This window comes from Pipistrellus hanaki (assembly GCF_964339955.1).
Source record: "Pipistrellus hanaki genome assembly, chromosome: 6".
NCBI lineage: Eukaryota > Metazoa > Chordata > Mammalia > Chiroptera > Vespertilionidae > Pipistrellus > Pipistrellus hanaki.
In genome coordinates this window covers 7,863,627-7,882,828 of record NC_140508.1, presented here as the reverse complement: position 1 = coordinate 7,882,828, position 19,202 = coordinate 7,863,627, and the positions used below count along the sequence as shown (strand labels likewise).

Sequence of the window (19,202 nt, the reverse complement as noted above, 5' to 3'; positions counted from 1 at the left end):
TGGCAATATAAAAACATAAAAAGAAGAGAGAATGACAACTCTATTATAACAGCCATATATAAATCGAGGAGGGTGCAAAAAGTCTGCATGCTGGGCCAGCGTCCAAAAGCCATTACAACTAATGGCATATATGCCAGACCTATGGGTTGTGCTTATTTAAATTCCAGCCAGAATGTATACATTATAAATAATTCTTTCATAAATGCACTCCCCCACAATCCACGCATCCCAATTATTTCGAAGGCAAAGCATTAAACAAAAGAGCAGCTTGCGCGCCAATATACCACATTAAATTTAACACAAATATATAATTGCTTCAGTGCTGTAAATGGTGACTCATTTATAAAGAGAATCCATTTAACAACTCAAAACATCCACTTGGGTCTTTTTAAAAGCATTGTGTCATAGTCTTATGAATATTTTAAACTAATATGGGAACTATATGGAAAGCTTATTTTTCCATTTTCAGTTAAAATGATCAAAACCTAAAGCAAATCTAAGATTTCTGAAACTTCCTGAAGCTGTTCACCAGTCATTATAAATGGGGGGTGTAGTTGTCAGTACTGGCAAACCCACTACTCAGTCATCTGACTCATCTGTTCGAGGTGAGGGTTATATCTCAGTGTCTACCGTACAGCAGTGTGCTTTTCTTCCATGATAGCAATCGTGGAAGTAGAAAGAGAAAGAAAAATCAAGATTAGTCTCCAAAGATTAGAGGTGAGGGAAAGTAATGACTGGATTGTTGTAATCCTTCTTTCAATTGACTATTTCTTAGCAACCAATAGTCTGGCAGAACTTGCAAAATACAAAAGGCCTAACTGCCAGGGCAAAGAGCATTCATAGCCGTTAGTCATTCTCATTTTCTGAAAAATAAGGATCATCTGATGCCAAACAAGGCACCCATTCTTTATGGCAAAATCCATTCTTGGGTAGACATAGCTTTAAATGTATTGATTAACAAGCAGAGTTTTTTACGTTAGCTATCACTGGTTATAAACAATGTCTTGGAAATCAGCAAGTAAAACCTGAAAGTATATGCTCCTTGTACAAACCTGCATCTTCTGACAATCTGACCACAATTGCCATGACCGTTAAGAAGTCTTCTTCATCATTACCAAAGTCCCTGAAGATATCAAGTAGCCCTCTGGCAATAATCTGACTGTAGAGACAAGAAATGATACAACAGTTACAAGGACAACACTGACTGCTAGGGCGCAGGCTACGGGCAGAACATACAACCAGAGGGGAGGAAGTTTCCAGGAACATCCAAAGTTGGTCATTCCAATGTGGGTCAATAGCCTCTAGGGACCGGCTGTGTCTTCTAATCTGGTGGTCACTGAAGGTTTAAACTGTCCACTTGGAACAAAGGAAACCCTCTACTTCTCTTCTGAGTGATTCTTCAGACCTAGACAGACTTGGAAGACAGGCCCCATGACATGGGAAGGAATTAAATGGCCAATAAATGCAGAAGGAAGAGCTCAAAGAGACATTGATGGCTACCTCTGTTTGAAATGCTCTCTACCCACTAGGTGCCAGCAGCATCCTCACCCCATAATGTGACAACCAAAAAGGTCTCCAAGACAGTGGAGCAAAATCACCTCTGGTTGAGAACCAGCACATTAGAGGGCACTGGGCAAACGCTACAAGGAAACTCTCTGCACTACCCTGCAGATCTTCTGAAAATATTTCTCAAAACTAAGGTAAAAGACATAACAAATCACAAAGACAAAAAAAAAAAAAAAGCCACAATGAGGTAACACTACAGCCACTACAAGAACTCAGAGAGTACCTGGTACTGGTACTAGATATAAAGATATAAAGCAACAGGAACATACTGACATTGTCAGAGAGAATGCAAAACAGCACATGTGATCTGGAAAACAATTTGACAGTTTCTCAAAAAGTTAAACATACATTTATTATTCTCTTGGGTATTTATTTACCCAAATGAAATGAAAAAGTATGTCCACACAAAAACTTGTACACAAATGTCCGTATTAGCATTTTTTTATAATAGCCACACAATGGAAAGCTCCCAATGCTTGTCAACAAGGGCTATCCACACAATAGACTATGACTCAACGATAAAAAGGTCTGAACTGCTGGTAACCAAAGGCACAAATATCAAATGCATTTTGCTAAATAAGAAAAAAGCAGCCACACAGAAAAGACTGCATATCACATGATTTCATATATATGAAATTCTAAAAACCTTAGCTTCCAAAAACAAGTCAGCAGTTGCCTGGGCCAATGGTGGTGAGGAAGGAAGGGGCTGACCACAAAGGGGCAAACAAGGAAACAAGAGGCGATGGAAATGTTCAAACTTGACCACGGTGATGGCTGCATGACTGTGTACATTTACCCAAACTCATCTCACTGGATGCTTTAAGTGGGTGAATTTTATTGCACGAAAAACAGGTCTCAAAAATGCTATTTTATACAAAGACATGGAGGAGGGAACATTCGGTGCAATCAGCAGTGGCTTATGGTGACCTGGAGGGTTCAGTGAGCTAAAAGAGGGACTGGCAAATAGAAAGGGCCCCTACTTGCCTATCTCTGTCCTCTGACTACCTGACAATCCAGGAACAACAAACATCACTTCCGGTTGTTCATCTGGAGAACTAGCTACAGTCAAAAACCCACATTGACTTTTAGTAAAAGGCTAGAAATGTGGAATTCAAAGAGGCAGTCTTGGCCTGCATACTACAGGAAGAAATCCATCAACTCCAGCCTGCCCGTAGAGAGACTTATACCACCCCTGGGATGAAAGGTCGAGATCTGGCAGCCAGGAGGTTTGGGAAAGTCAAAACAGATACTATAAAGTCCCTGATTACATTTCACTGGACCACATTCATGTCAGCCTCCCCTGGGAAATTAAGCAACCAAGATCCCCAATCTGCTTCTAGGCCATAGCACAGATAGACAGATCTGCATCCAGCCTCAGTGGTCACAGGGGACCTGCCCTCTTAAGGAAGCGAGGAAAGAGTGAGGGAGAGGCCTGAACAGGAACAAATCTACCACAGTGACTACAGATGGAAGGGAGCTAAAGACACAAAGCAATTGTTGCTTTGGGCACTAATGCTTTGGAAAATCTGGCTTCTTTATGTTGCCATGACCTGGAGAGGTTAGAGTAAGAGGAGCAGAGTCCAGAAGCATCAGCCTCAATACTTCCCCTGTAAGCAATGCTAATGAGATGAGAGCAGAGAGGACAACCTTGCATGCCTCACAAGTCTCATGAAGAGTAAATGAGATTATGCGTGGGAAGCTCATAGCACGGTACTAAGCACATGAAAAGCCCCCGAGGGTGTCAGCCATCAGTATTACAATATAAGCAAAGAATTACAATCAAAATGTCTATCAAAAAAAGGAAGCTTAAATGAATTATGATATATCTATGCACTGACATACTATACAACCATTTTTATTTATTTATTTTTATTATTGTTTTCAATTCTCACTTGAGGACATGCTTAGAGAGAGGGATAGAGAGAAATATCGATGTGAGAAAATCAGTTGCCTCACACACATGCCCCAACTGGGAGATCAAACCCATAACCCAGGCATGTGCTCTGACAGGGAATCGAACCAGCAACCTTTCAGTGCATGGAACATTGCTCAACCAACTGAGGCACTCCAACTGGACTATACAACCATTTTTAAAGGTGCCATGGATATGCACTGAGTTAAACAGATGCCAGGCTACAATAAATGGAAAGGCAAGGTAAAGAACTTTACATATGGTATGAGTTCGTTTCTTTTTTTTTTTTTTTTTTTATATTTTTATTGATTTTGTACAGAGAGGAAGGGAGAGAGATAGAGAGCTAGAAACATTGATGAGAGAGAGTCATCGATCAGCTGCCTCTTGCACACCCCCTACTGGGGATATGCCCGCAACCAAGGTACATGCCCTTGACCGGAATCGAACCCGGGATCTTTTAGTCCCCAAGCCGACGCTCTGTCCATTGAGCCAAACCGGTCTCGGCTGAGTTCGTTTCTTAACACAAATTATATTTATGTATACATGTGCAAAACATGTACACATAAAGACACACATACACATATATACATACATATATATACACATCTATACATTCATATATGAAGAATACACACTGAACTGTTGCCAGTCATTACCTAAGACTAGTGAGGAGAGGGGACTCTCACTATTGAACACCTAAAACTGCAAAATGTTTCAACAAGTAAGTATTATTTTCATGGATTTTTTTAAACTATAAAGAAGGAGGATGGCTTAACTTTACATGGCAATGTTCCCTGGAAATGTAACCATGGAAGTAAGCCTTCCAGTCTTTGTCCCTTCTTTCCCTCACCTACTCACGCAATTACCTTCTGGCTCCAGACTCAGGGCAATAAGCTTGGGGTTCAGAGACAAGAAGGTTCCAGGTCCTGCCTGAAGAAGCTCACAGTTGAGGCCCATAATTAGACCAGAACACCAAGGATGATGAACAGTGACAAGGTCCTTATGACAGAGAAGAACAAGGAGGGGAGCTGGAAAGACGAGATTGAGAATGAGCAGGGGTAGGGCTTCCAGAGAGACAAGGAAGGGTGAGGACATGGGGTCCAAATGTCCAACACCTCAGACTAAGACTTCAAGATAAGTGTGGTTATCCCCAGCTGGTTTTGCTCAGTGGTTAGAGCATTGGCCCATGGACTGAAGGGTCTGGGTTTGATTCCAGTCAAGGGCACATACCTCAGTTGCAGGCTCATGTGAGAGACAACCAATCGATGTCTCTCTCACACCAATGTTTCTCTGTCTCACACCATCCCTTCCACTCTCTAAAAATCAATGGAAAAATATGCTCGGGTGAGGACTAACAACAAAAAAAAAGGTAATATGGTAATATAAAAAATTATTTTTAATTTTGTGAGGATTAATATGTGGTTAATACGCTGAAGGTCTACTGTTAGGCTTAGACATGCTTGGATAATTAAGGAATACAGGAACTCTGTACTTTCTACTAAATTTTTCTATAAACCTAAAATTGCTCACAAAATAAGTCTATTAAAGAGAGAGAGAAAAAAAAAGAAAGTGAAATGAAGACTTTTTCAGACAAACATAAGCTGTGAGAATTCACTGCCAGCAGCCTTGTACTAATAGGAACTGTTAAAGAAAGTTCTAGAGGCAAAAGGATACCTGATGGGAATGGGTATTTTACAAAAAGATATAAAAAGTATGAAAATGGTAAAAATAATGGCAAAGATAAAAAACATTTTTTTTCTCATTTTAACTGACTTCCTAAAGCAAATATAGCACAAGGTATTGTAGGGTTTATGACATGTGTAGAAATAAACTGCAGGAAAACAACAGCAAAAAAGATGGAGAGAGGAAGCAGAAATATACTGCTATAAGGTTCGTATACTGTTTCTTGCACTATATGCAAAGTGGCATAATTTTATCTGAACATATGTTGTGAGAAGTTAAAGAAGTATATTATAGGCTGCTGGCATGGCTCCATGATTGAACATCAGCTTGTGAACCAGGAGGTCATGATTTGATTCCTGGTCAGGGCATATGCCTTGGTTGCAGGCTCACTCCCCAGTGTGGGACCTGCAGGAGACAACCGATCAATGATCCTCTCTCATAATTGATGTTTATATTTCTCCCTCTCCCTTTCTCTCTGAAATCAATAAAAAAAATATATTTTTAAAAGAAGTATATTTTAACTCCTAAAACAATCAATAATATTTTTAGAAGAGGTATAACTAATAAGCCAATCATGGAGATCAACTGGAATTATTTTTGAAAATTAGTTATTCTTAAAAAAGTAGAAAAAGAGGAAAATACCAAGAAGAATACAGTGAGACAAATAGAAAACAAATGCAAGATGATGATGATGTATTTAAATCAAGCCATATCAACAGTAACATCAAGTGTAAATGATCTAAACATTCAAACTAAAAGGCAGAAATTATTAAATTGGATTTTTTTAAAAGCAACACCCAGCCAACTACAATAATCACACTTTAAGTACAAGGCGTAGATAGGTTAAAAATTAGTGGGCAGAAATGCACCATACAGACACTAAACCAAGCTGGAGTGTATATATTAGTATCAGAAAAAGGAATATTACCAAGGATAAAAAGGGACATTGCACAGTGATAAAGAGAGCAATCTATTCAAGAAAACAAAGCAATACTCAATGTGTATACATTCAATAACAAAGCTTCAAAATACATAAAGTAGAAACTGTGAGAATAGAAAGAAAAATAGATATATCCATAATCATAGGTGCAGATTCCAACAATCCTCTCAGTGGTTGACAGAACATAAATAAAAAGATAGAAGATATAAACAGTTTTCAACCAGATTGGCCAAATGGATATTTTTATAAAATATTCCACCCAAAAACATTGGGATGCACATTCTTTCTAAGTGCACATGGAACACTGACCAAATTAGAGCAGATGGAACCATAAAATAAATCTCAACAAATTTTCCCTGGTTAGTTTTTCTCAGTGGTTTGAGCATCAGAAGAGTCATGGGTTCGATTCCCAGTCAAGGGTACATACCTCAGTTGCAGGCTTGATCCCCAGCCCCATCGGGACATGTGCAGGAGGCAACCAATTAATGTGTCTCTCTCACACCAATGTTTCTCTCTCTATCTCTCTCTCCTTTTCTCTTTCCTTTTCTTTCTTCTTCCCCCCCCCCCTCTCTTCCCCTCCTCTTGCCCTCTCCTCCATTCTCCCTTAAAAAAAAAAAAAAATCAATGGGAAAAAATATCAAGTGAGGATTAAAAACAAAACAAAACAAACAAACAAACAAAAAAAACCACAACAACTTTAAAAAGAGAAATAATACAAAGTATGTTCTCTGATAAAAAATAAAAAAATAAAAAGACTTAAACTAAGAATCAAATAACAGAAAAATATTTGGAAACCCCTCAAATATTTAGAAATTAAACAACACTTGTAAATAACTCACTGGTTTAAGAAAAAAATCATTATGGACACTTAAAATGCTTTATACTGAAAGCATTTTTCAGAAAAGTAATGAAATATGACACATCAGAACTTAAAGATAAAAATAACATAATACTTAAGTACTTATATTTAATAGCAATCTTACAATGTAAAATGCAGGTGTTACAAAAGAAAGGCAAAAAAAAAAAAAATAAAGAGTTAAGCATCCCTCACAAGAAGAAAAAAGAACAGCAATTAAACTGCCCCCCAAAAAAAATCTTCAAGGAAGAAAATGATATAGATTAGAGCAGAAATTACTTAACTAGAAAATAAATGTATTGTACAATTGAGAATATCAAAGCCAAAACTTGATGCTCTGAAATAACTAATAAAATTAATAAGCCTCTGATAAGAATTATCTAGGGGAAAAATAGGAAAGGCAACAATAAGCAATAAGAGGTTGGGAAATGGGGCCATACTACAGATATCATGGACAATGGAGAGAAAATTACCACTTCCCAACACATAATGAAATCACAGACCTAGCAGTGATTATTTGAGACCACTAACATCATTAGAGGAAGGCCGGTAAGGAATTTATAATGAAAGCATCCAACACCTGCGCCCACGGCTCAATGGTAACATCTCTGAAAGTGGGGCAGAGACATTGCTTCCTGGTGTTCTGTAATAAGTACATAAAACAACATATGAAGTAGTGTTTACAAACAAAATTTGATGGAGAAGAAAATAAGCCAGTGAGAGAAAGACAAGTACCAGAGGATTTCACTCATATGTGGAATCTAATGAACAAAATGAACAACCAAAATAGAGACAGACTCATAGAGAGGAGGCAGACAGCTGTCGAAGGGCGAGGGGTGGAGGGCTGTGTGTGGGTGGTGGAGGGACTGAACACAAAAAGAAAAAAAAGAGAAAAAGCCATGGACACAGACAACAGTGGTGTGATTGCCCCGGGGGGGTGGGGGGGAGCACTGAGGAAGGTGGAGGAGGGTATAGAGGGGGTAAATGGTGATGGATAAAGAGTTGACTTGGGGTGGTGAACATACAATACAGTGTACAGATGATATGTTGTAGAACTGTGCACCTGAACACTGTATAATTGTGTTAACCAGTGTCACCCTAATAAATTCAACAAAAAGAAAAAAATATAAATTTAAAAATTAAATAAATAAGAAAAACAAGATTTGAAGCAGAATCTAATCAAATCTCCAAAAGTAATTTTCAGTTTACAGAAAACAAAGGGACATGTTAAATTACACCGTGAGAATAATGACCACCAAATCCAAACTGGAAAACTCTACAAGACTAATGACCCCTTCAATAAATAAATGATGTAGGGAGAAGATGAGAGGAATAACCAGTTAGAGATTTAAAGAGATTTAAGATCAAAAGGAGAAAACTGTAAAAAAACAAAACAAAAACACTTCAGAGACACATCGACCTAATGAAATGTGTGGACCTTATTTGGATCATGATACAAACCAACCATAAAAAGACAGTTTGAGACATCCAGGGAAAACTGGCATGGACTGATGGGCTAGACGGCATTACTGCTAATTTGGCTGAGTGTGATAATAACACTGCAATTAGGTTTAAGTCTCACTGGATAGAATGATATATAATGTCTCCGATTTCCTTTACAATACACCAGCATAACTGCACAAAACTTCTACAGAGAAAATGGTCACCTTTTATTAGGGTTTTAAGAAAACCTAAATAAATGTAAAAATATAACGTTTATGGATTGGAAGTCTACATATTGTTAAGAGAGCAACGGTCTCCAAATTACCTACAAGTTCTATACAAACCCAATCAAAATCCTAGATGTTTTGTTTTGTTTTGTTTTGTTTTATGAGCATCTGATGAGCTTATTTTGAAACATATGGAAATGCAAAGGCTTGGGAATAACAAGTCATGCCCTGGCCAGTGTGGCTCAGTTAGCTGTAGCTTCATCCCATGTACTGAAAGGTTGCTGGTTCGATTCCCAGTCAGGGCGAATCCCAGTTGGGTTTCAGGCTCAATCCCCAGCAACGGCATGCAGGAGGCAGCTGATCAATGTTTCTCTCCCAAAATGATGTTTCTCTCTTCCACCCTCTCTAAAATCAATGAAAAACTTTAAAAAAAATAACAAGTCACATCAAAGAAGAAAAACAAGATGGAAAGTCTTACTCAATCAAATATCTAGACTTACTACAAAAAGAAAGTAACCAAGATGATATGGTGTTGGCTGAGGAGAGACAGACCACTAGAAGAGGACTCAGTCAGACAAAGACTGTCATGAACAGGTACTGGATTATAAGAGGAGGCACCCTAGAACACTGGGGAAAGAATGTGTTTTTGATAAGCGGTATTGTGACAATTACAAAAATGAAGCTGGACACCACTTATACACACTAAACAAAAATTAAAATCAGATAGATTATAGGCATAAATGTGAAAGAATAAAAAATAAAGTCTTTGGAGCAATATAAAAAATATGTTTAAGATATTGGGGTGAAGGAAGACATTTTTTGAAAGCTTCAAAATGTACTAAGGGTCAAGAAAAATGTGGATAAATGTAACTATATGGAAATGAATAGCTCTGGTTACTAAAAGGACAGCACAAGGAGAGCTGAAACTCAAGCTACAGGGTGACGGAAGGTTTGAAATCTAGAATACACAAAGAATCTGTACAAATCGACAGGAAAAAGACAGACAATCTGTCTACCCACCCCCAACAAAAAATTTTAAAAGGCATTTCACAAAAAAGAAAAACAAAGAAATACAGAAGTCCAGCAAACATATGAAAAGGTGTTCAAACTTCTAAGTAAGGAAAACATAAATTAAAATCACAATGTGATATTGTTATATATACACAACCACACTGCCAGATTAGCTAAAAATTTTAAAGCTGGCATTACCAACTGGCAGATAAATTGTGGGACAAAGGTAGGACTGTAAGCTGATGCACCCACTTTGGGAAACTGGCATTGTCACTAAAGTAGGTTAGGGTGCTTGCTCATCACACAGTTCTCTCCTGGGTATACAGAAATGCCTACAATGTGCACCCAGACACAAAACTGTTCATAATAGTGAGAAAACAACAGTAGATGGAAAAATGTCAGAACACTGTTGTATAAGAAGCAACTCAAACTATATGCAAAACCACAAAGTAACATATCCTACAGGATTTCATATATGTCAAGTTCAGAAACAATAAATAAAATTATATCATCTGAAGGTATATATTTAGGTGCTAAAAGTGAAAGAAAATTAAGGATGTGATGAAGATAAAAGTTAGATGGGGTACTGCTGGGCAGGAAAAAGTGATGGTCAGGAATGGGGGACAGACTTTAAGGATGACTTGAGTAATGGCTACATAGGTACTTGCTTCATAAAAATGCCTTGGACTTTACATGTATATTTTATCCAATTATCTCTGTGTCATATTTCACAATAACAGAAGTCCTATAGAAAATTAAAGAAGAGAGATTAAAAAAGAAAAATCATCTGATAATCTCAATCGATGTGAAAGAAGCATTATATAAAATTCAGACTTCATTGAAGATTTTTAAAACTCTCAGTAAGTTTATTCTATAAAGTAAATTACCTGTACTCTTCGCATATGTCAACTGTATCTTAAAAGGCAAACAAAGACTGAAAAACTATTAGAGATTCAAGGAGTCTAAAGAAACACAAAAGTTAAATGCAATATGTGGTGCTGGATTGGATTTTGGATCTAAAACCCAAACAGATATATATATCTCCCAACCAGTGTGGCTAAATGGATGAGTGTTGATCTATGAACCAGAAGGTCATGACTCAATTCCTGGTCAAGGCACATGCCTGGGTTGTGGGCTCAATCCCCAGTAGGAGGTGTGCAGGAGGCAGTTGGTCAATGATTCCCTCTCATCATTGATGTTTCTATCCCTCTTCTTTTCCCTTCCTCTCTGAAATCAATAAAAAATATTTTTGATATATTTTATTGATTTTTTTACAGAGAGGAAGGGAGAGAGAGAGTTAGAAACATCGATGCGTCTTTGATCAGTTGCCTCTTGCACACCCCCTACTGGGGATGTTCCCGCAACCAAGGTACATGCCCTTGACTGGAATCAAACCTGGGACTGACGCTCTATCCACTGAGCCAAGCCAGTTTTTGCTAAAAAATATTTCTTAAATCTGATATAAAGGACACTATTAGGACAACTGGAAAATTTTTATTGAAATCTTTATATTAGACAATAGTATTGGGTCAAAGTTAAATTTCCTCATTTTTATCATTGTACTATGATTACAAGTGAATGGTGAATGTCCTTGTTCTTAGAAAAATGCACAATGAAATATTTAGAGGAAAGACAACATGGTATCTACAACTTACTCTCAAAATAAAAAGTAAAACTATAGAGAGAATAAAAAATCAAATGTGGCAAAATGTTAACAATTGATGAATCTAAGTAAAAGATATACAATAACTGTTTCTATTCTTGAAACTTTTCTGTGTGAAATTATTTCTAAAAGTCTAAAAATAACCTCTTAGCCCTGGCCAGTGTGGCTCAGTTGGTTGGAGCATTGTCCCATGCACAGAAAGGTCACGGGTTTGATTCCCAGTCAGGGCACATTCCTGGGTGGGGGGTTCGATCCCCAATCCAGGCGCATGTAGAACAAGGGGGGAGGACTTACTCTACCTGACACCTTTAAGACAAAGGTGGAAATGAAGAGCTCAGATAGCAGGTAGCATTTTCAATAAATGGCACTGGGTCCACTGGATACCACATGAAAGGAAATATGCTACCTCGCATTATTCACAAACACAGAAAGCAATTCCAGGTGGACCATCAATCCAAATGTGGAAGGTAAAACAAATAAAACTTCGAGAAAGCAATATAAGAAAATATCTTGGTGGCCTTGGGGGAGGCAAATGTTTCTTATACATGACATGAAAAGCACTAACCATAAAAGAAAAAATGGATAGATCGTGAACTACATTTAAATTAAGAATTGCTCATCAAAAGACGCCATTCAGAGTACCATCATTTTCCGATCTGCAAAATTGGGATAATAACCGGACTCATTCAGTAGCAATTGCTGCGAGCCTGTGATGATTTAATAGATGTAAAGACATAGAATATAATTTTTTAAAGTTAGAGTGAATGGAAGGTAAGGAAAGAGACTCTGAGTGGCATCCCGTCTTTACAGAAGAATGATGTCCTCAGGGGAAGATACGAAGGAAGGCGGCAGGAAGAGAATTCTAGAAGGAGAGACATGCAATTGTCTGTAAGTGGAAGGAAAGGGTGAGTGTAATGGGTAGGAAGGAAGATGCAGACAGAGGTACATCTGAGGGAGGGAATGGACAAAAAGAGAGGCACTCTCCCTGCAACAGGAGGGAAGAATGCTTTCAGATACAGATTGGGGCAGATTGGAAATTAAAAGACATGCCTGAGTTTCTGCTTTCTTTGTGAAATAAGAGTCAAGGTCATCTGCTGAGAGTAGGAGGCATAATCTGAGTCTGGAGTAGATTCCAGTCAGCACCACAAGGGATGACATCAGATGAGGCAGGACAAGCTGCAGGAAAGTCCCTGAAGCACAGCGCAGTCAATAGGACAAGCCAGCAAGACTCCAAGGGGTGTGTCCCAGTCTCCCATGCACTCTACCTCTCCCAGTACTGCACATGGGAGAGAAGCCCAGTTACAATCCTCATTATCTAAACACCATGAAATTTCACCCACACTCCCTTCCTGACTTACCAGGTGGTCAGTAAAACAATAGTGAGAATAATGGAAAAGCCTAATATAAATGAACCCCAACATCCTGGAGGCAGCCCATAGGCCACCTCATCCATGAGTCCCCACTAAACTGTTACTGAGAAGTGACCACCAGTGTCAGCCTAACCCAGACACAACAAGGGGTGTGAACATGCAAAGAACAGGCGGAGCTTACCGGTTGAAGACATTATCGCTGAAAGCATACTTCTCCAGGCGAGTGAGGGGAGGCAGGTTTTCCTGGCCCGGGATGTCCAAGAAGGCTGTCACCCTCATGCTGTCACAGTCTGGGCCATAATCTTCAAATCCATCTGAAGGAGAACAGGGAAAAAATACACTCCTAAGTGTGCACCGACGGTGACAGGTCACACCTGGGCAGAGGTATGGCCTTGCGGCACTTCCACCGCCCTTTCCAGCTGAAGCCTGAGGACTGCAAAGCTGACCATCATCTAAAAGAAAGGGAGGTTCATCATCCAGGAGAAGGGGAGAGACCAGAGTCATAAAGAAAACAGAATGCCCTTCTAGGTCTACTGGTCCCACGCCCTGGTCACCTCTCCTTGCGGATGGGGCACCTCTCTACCAGGGAACTCAGATGCAAGTGACCAAAGCTCACTTATGAAAATGACCATGGAGTTCTGTGCAAACAGGTTTAAAATTGTCAAAAGAAAAACAAGTTTGAGCCCATAAGCAACAATCTTACAGGAAGCATGCCCATGTCTTGTCTTGTCTTACATGTGCCTGTCATACAGCTTCATCCACTCCATAACTCAATGCCCATGGACCCACACCCCTGGCTTGACAACACCCAACCAGACTCTCCACGTGGATGTCTGCAAGCTCCTCTGACTCCCTCTAGCCAACAATGAGCACTAGTCACACAGACTCTTTCTCCTCCTTCATCCCCTGCTAAAAGCAGGCACCTCATTCCATCCAATGGAGTGGGGTGGCTGAGCCCAGGGACACTGAATTGGATCGAACCCCCTACCTACTACTACCAGCTGTGTGACCAGAGGAAGTGACTTAACCTCTCTACGCATCCAAGTTGTCCTATGGAGGCTGGCTATAAAACCTCACCCTCACTCCAACAGGATGTTGGGAAAATGAGTTCATGTGGGAAAACAGTTGTGGGAAGCGGCCTTCAGTTATGAAGGGAGTAGGAGGAGAGGTTGTCACTCTTGAAAAATCAAAACTACAAGCCTGCCCTGACTAATGTTTCTCAGTGGTTAGCGTGTCGATCTGCACACCAAAGGGTCAAGGATTTAATTCCTGGTCAAGGACAAAGGCCTGTGTTTCAGGTTTGCTCTTCATGGGGTGCGTGTGGGAGGCAACCAGGCAATATGTCTCTCCCATCAATGTTTCTCTCTCTCTTTCCCTTCCCCCAACTTCCCTTCCACTCTCTCTGAAAAAGCAATGAAAAAAATATCCTCAGGTGAGGATTTAAAACAACAACAACAAAAACCTACAGGCCTGCATGACCTATGACTGTAGAGTCCAAATTTACACCACCTGCAAAGAGCAGGAGCCACACTGAGCTACCGGGAAGGTCACTGTCCAGATTTACTCCAATTTTGGCATCCTAGCAAGCAAATGAAAGAATCTGTTCTAAAGAGACTGTAACAATCCAATAAGCATGAAATTTCATGAAATAATCCTGCTGAAGATAAATAGGCAATAAAATTTTTCAAACTATACATTGTTCCAAACCATCAAGAAGAGGAAGAGTTAGCAGACACAACAAATGAGAATTTGCACCTCAAGATTAAAAATATTAGAAAAGCCGGAAATGGATTATCAGTAGGATAAAAAAACAGATATCATAATGTCCTAGCCCAGTGGTCAGCAAACTCATTAGTCAACAGAGCCAAATATCAACAGTACAGCGATTGAAATTTCTTTTGAGAACCAAATTTTTTAAACTTAAACTTTTTCTAATGCCACTTCTTCAAAACAGACTCACCCAGGCCGAAGTATTTTGTGGAAGAGCCACACTCAAGGGGTCAAAGAGTCACATGTGGCTCGCAAGCCGCAGTTTGCCAACCATGGTCCTAGCCAGTTTGGTTCAGTAATCAGAACATCAGCCTGAGGGCTGAAGGATCCTGGGTTCAATGCCCAGTCAAGGGCATGTACCTCAGTTTGCTCCATCCCAGCTCTGATCAGGGTGCATGTAGGAGACAACCAATCCATCTGTCTCTTTCACATCAATGTTTCTCTCTGTGTGTCTCTCCTCCTCACCTTCCACTCTCTCTTAAAAAAAAAAAAAAAAAAAAAAAGGAAAAATACCTTCGGGTGAGGATTTTAAAAATATCCTATATAATGAAAGGCTAATATGCAAATTGTCCCCTCAGGAGTTCAACCTACCAGGAGTTCGACTGCCTACTATGATGTACACTGACCATCAGGGGATGGCACAAAATGAAGGAAGGCCCTGACCAGCAGCCAGCAGCCAGGGGAAGGAAGGCCCCAGCTGGCAGCCGGAAGGCCCCAATCGACCCTGATCACCGACCAGGCCTGGGGACCCAACCCATGCATGAATTTTGTGCACTGGGCCTCTAGTATATCTATATATCTATATATCTATATATATATCTATATCTATATATAAAACCCTAACATGCAAATAGAATGAGTGGCAGAACAACTGAACAACTGAAAAGTCACTATGACATGTGCCGACCACCAGCGGGCACATGCAGAACATGGCAGGTTTTGGCCTTGGCGAGATGGTGGAGCAGGTGAGACCAAGGTGCCAGTTGCTGTCATTAGTGCAAGCCTCTGGTGGTTACTGAAAATTCTTTGCTCCCAAGCACCGCAGTCGTGTCCAGCACTCACACCAACTGCTGGGGCTGCCACTGCCACCCACTGCCAGCACCAGGGGCCAGTTCTGATTGTTCGATGGCGCCAGTTCTGATTGTTCAGCGCCGTCAGCGGGTGCAAGCGGTGCCATCAATGTGTGGGAGTGGCGGCAGCAGGAGCTGGGCTGCTGGCAGACAGGGGACCTGGAAACCGCAGAGGGAGGGACCAGGTGGGGGCTCAGAGGATGAGCAGAGACATGCCCCTGTGCCCACTGCAGCCTCGCAGCCCACAGTTCCTTTCAAGGTGCCCAAATTTGTGCACTGGGCTCCTAGCATATAATAAAATAAAATAAAAAGGAGAGTGTGGGGATGGGAAGAACAAGTACGTTTGAGAAAGAACCACGTAGAAAAGAAAAATAGAAACAATTTGATAAAAAAAAAAATTTCAGTAGCTGCTTAAACTGCAGTTTAGACACAGTTCAAGAGGGAGTTGGTGAGCTGGAAGACTGATCCGACAAATCACCCAGAACAATAGACAGAGAAATAAAGAGTTGGAAAATACCCAGCAACAATTAAGGCACATAAAAATGAAGTGCTGCCAGAACCGGTTTTGCTCAGTGGATAGAGCATCGGCCTCTGAACTGAAAGGTCCCAGGTACGATTCCGGTCCCATCCCCAGTGTGCAGAAGGCAACTGGTCGATGTTTCTGACTTTCTGTCCCTCTCCCTTCCTCTCTGTAAAAAATCAATAAAATATATTTTTTTAAAAAGAAAGAAAAGAAAAATGAAGTGCTAAGGTCTAAAATCCAATAAAAATCCAATGGAAATTATAGAAGGAGGGATTAGTGAAAACAGGAAGAGGCAATACTTAGAAATTATGGGTAAGAGTGTCAGAATGGAAAAAAGTATGAATATCCAATTTGAAGAATTACAAATCCTAAACTGAATGATTAATAATAAATTAATGCTTAGATTGTAGAATACCAATGGCAAAAATATAAGCATCTAAAGGAAACAGAAAAATTAAAGGTTATATCCCAGTTCTCTCACTTACAAAATGTTAGAGGTAAACATATAATCAGTAGGAGTGTGGGATCTTGAGTCAAAATACCTGATTATGAAAACAAGCTCTGTTTCTTATAAGGTATGTCAACTCTGGATAAATATTTCATCTCTGATTTTGTTGTCTCACCCTAAAGTTGAATGCCTACCTGAGATGATTGTTGTAGTGTAGGTTAAATGACATCGGACAGAACAGTCACACAGACATAGTTACATAAGCACTCTGAAAACATCAGTTGCAAGTATTATAATTAAATTATTGATATTGTTTATGTTTCTATCTCCAGTGTTCAGAGCAATCACAACAACTATCGGGTCTAGTAATAATTAATGTCGTTTTTAAACATTCGTTTAAAATTTTGCTTGGCGTTGACTTGTATTGACATAACCTTCAAACACGTGGTATCTACAGAACGTGTGAAGTGCAATTAACAAGTTTTGCTTGAAAAAGTTTGTGTTTGGTTTGGTTTTTGTTGCAAAACTAGGGCTAAGAAGATGTCGGATGAAGAGCATATTCGGCACTGCATGCTTTACGAGTTCCAATTAGGAAGAAAAGCAAGTGAGGCTGCAAAAAACATCTGTAGTGCTCTTGGTCAAGATGCAGTTAGCGCCAGAAAATGCCAGCGTTGGTTTGAGAAATTTCGCGAGGGAAATTTTTCGTTAGATGACAAGAGTGGTCGAGGCCGTGTGTCCAATTTTGATCAAGAAGCTCTTCAAGCTCTTTTGGTGCAAAATCCTCAAATTACCCAACAAGAGCTTGCGACAACTTTAAATTGTTCACAAAAAACAATTTCCAACCAATTGCGTGCACTTGGCAAAGTCCAAAAGTTTGGAAAATGGGTTCCTCATGAGTTGACCGACAACAACCATAATCAAAGAGTCACAATTTGCAGTTCGCTCCTCTCTCGTCAAAACCGTTTGCCGTTTTTAGAGCAAATTGTTACCGGAGGTGAAGAATGGGTGCTATATGTTAATTTGAAAAGGCGGCCTCAATGGTTGGACAAAAATGAGGCTCTGCAGCCCACGCCAAAACCTGACTTGCATGCGAAAAAAGTGATGTTGTGTGTTTGGTGGAATTTTAAAGGAATTCTTCATTATGAACTTTTACCATCTAACCAAACCATTACAAGTGCAGTGTATAGTGCCCAATTGGAAAGGTTAGCCCAAGCTTTAAGAGAAAAAGAACCCGCGCTGATTAATCGGAAGGGCGTAATTCTTCACCACGGTAACGCACGACCGCATACTGCAAGAATCACTGCTGAAAAACTGCGCCAGTTGGAATGGGAAGTTCTCCCTCAACCTGCATATTCTCCTGATATTGCCCCTTCCGATTACCATTTGTTTCGTTCTTTGCAAAACTTTCTTCTTGGAAAAAAATTTAATAATGAAGAATGCCTCAAAAATGCATTGACCGAATTTTTTGCATCAAAATCACAAGAATTTTACAACAGAGGGATTAAAATGCTTCCTGAGCGTTGGGCACAAGTAGTAGAAAACAACGGCAACTATATTGTTGATTAAATTTTGTTGTATTGTTTAAATAAATTCGATTTTAAAAAAGTATTAGAAAACGACATTAATTATTACTAGACCTAATAGAAAGTGTGCATGTGTGGGTAAGGGGAAGAAGGGGGACCTCCTGGAAAGAAAAACATCAGTGAGGAGACACCTCTACATTAACTCAATCCAGACTCTGTCTTGACTCTTAATCATGCATTTGTGTGGAATTCTCCACGGCATAGGTAAGGCTAAAAGAACTGGACTGAGATTTGGGAGACTATCCCCTATAGGAGAGACAGAGGTTAACAATTTAACCTCAATCAATTTAAGTACCTATTCAAACAAAACAAAAAATATCAAAACTCTTTGAAGGCATACTGCAGAGTTCAGAGAGTTTATAGCACATAATATTCACAATATCCAGGTTACAATCCAACCTTACTCAAAAAACAAAAAACAAAAAACAAAAACACACAGAAAAACATGAACCAGCTAATATAGAAAAAAAAAATCAAAACAGATTGAACCTAAAAGAATCTAACTGTTGTAATTTCAGGCAAGGATTTTAAAACAACTATCTCTCCCTTCCTCTCTGTAAAAAATAAATAAATAAATAAATAAATAAATATATATATTTTTTTAAATAATAAAGCAACTATTATAAAATGCTTATGCATATAAAGGAAAAATATGCCTAAAATGAATGAAAACATAAGGAATTTCAGAAAAAAATATGTTAACTATAAAAAGACACCAAATAAAAATTCTAAAATGGAAATATCTGAAACTCAAAAATTCATTGCATGGGCATATCATACCAGAGATGATAAAATAAAGCCCCCAAATTCTCCAAATAAATGTACATAATCAAGGATCTGAGCAAATCCCAGGAAGATAATCACACAGAAAACCACACATAGAAACATCCTAGTCAAACTGCTAATAACCGAAGATGATAATCTTGAAAGCAACAGAAGAAAACAATCATTACATACAAGGAACAATGATTCGCATGATCTCTGACCTCTCATCAGAAACACTGGAGGCAGAAGACCTTCTAAACACATCTTTAAAGGACTGAAAGAAAAAACTGTCAATCCACAACCTCATATTCAGTGAAAGATCCTTACAAAATTAAGATGAAATAAAACACTATCAATTAAAAAAAAGAACAA

General features: G+C 39.3%; 1 protein-coding gene across 7 annotated transcripts in view; it reads right to left on the bottom strand.

Moving 5' to 3' along the window:
* The window catches only part of LOC311624261 (serine/threonine-protein phosphatase 4 regulatory subunit 1-like), an 83,896-nt gene that overhangs the window by 45,692 nt on the left and 19,002 nt on the right, over positions 1-19,202 (bottom strand). For 6 of the 7 annotated variants that reach the window (XM_084887246.1, XM_084887252.1, XM_084887249.1 and 3 more), the window contains 2 exons: positions 12,853-12,985; positions 1,053-1,159 (listed from right to left, as the gene is read on the bottom strand). In XM_084887246.1, coding sequence (XP_084743372.1) covers positions 1,053-1,159; positions 12,853-12,985 — 240 coding nt within the window. Of the gene's footprint in view, positions 1-1,052; positions 1,160-12,852; positions 12,986-19,202 lie in introns of those variants that run through there. The other variant, XM_084887251.1, reaches the window with a different exon arrangement.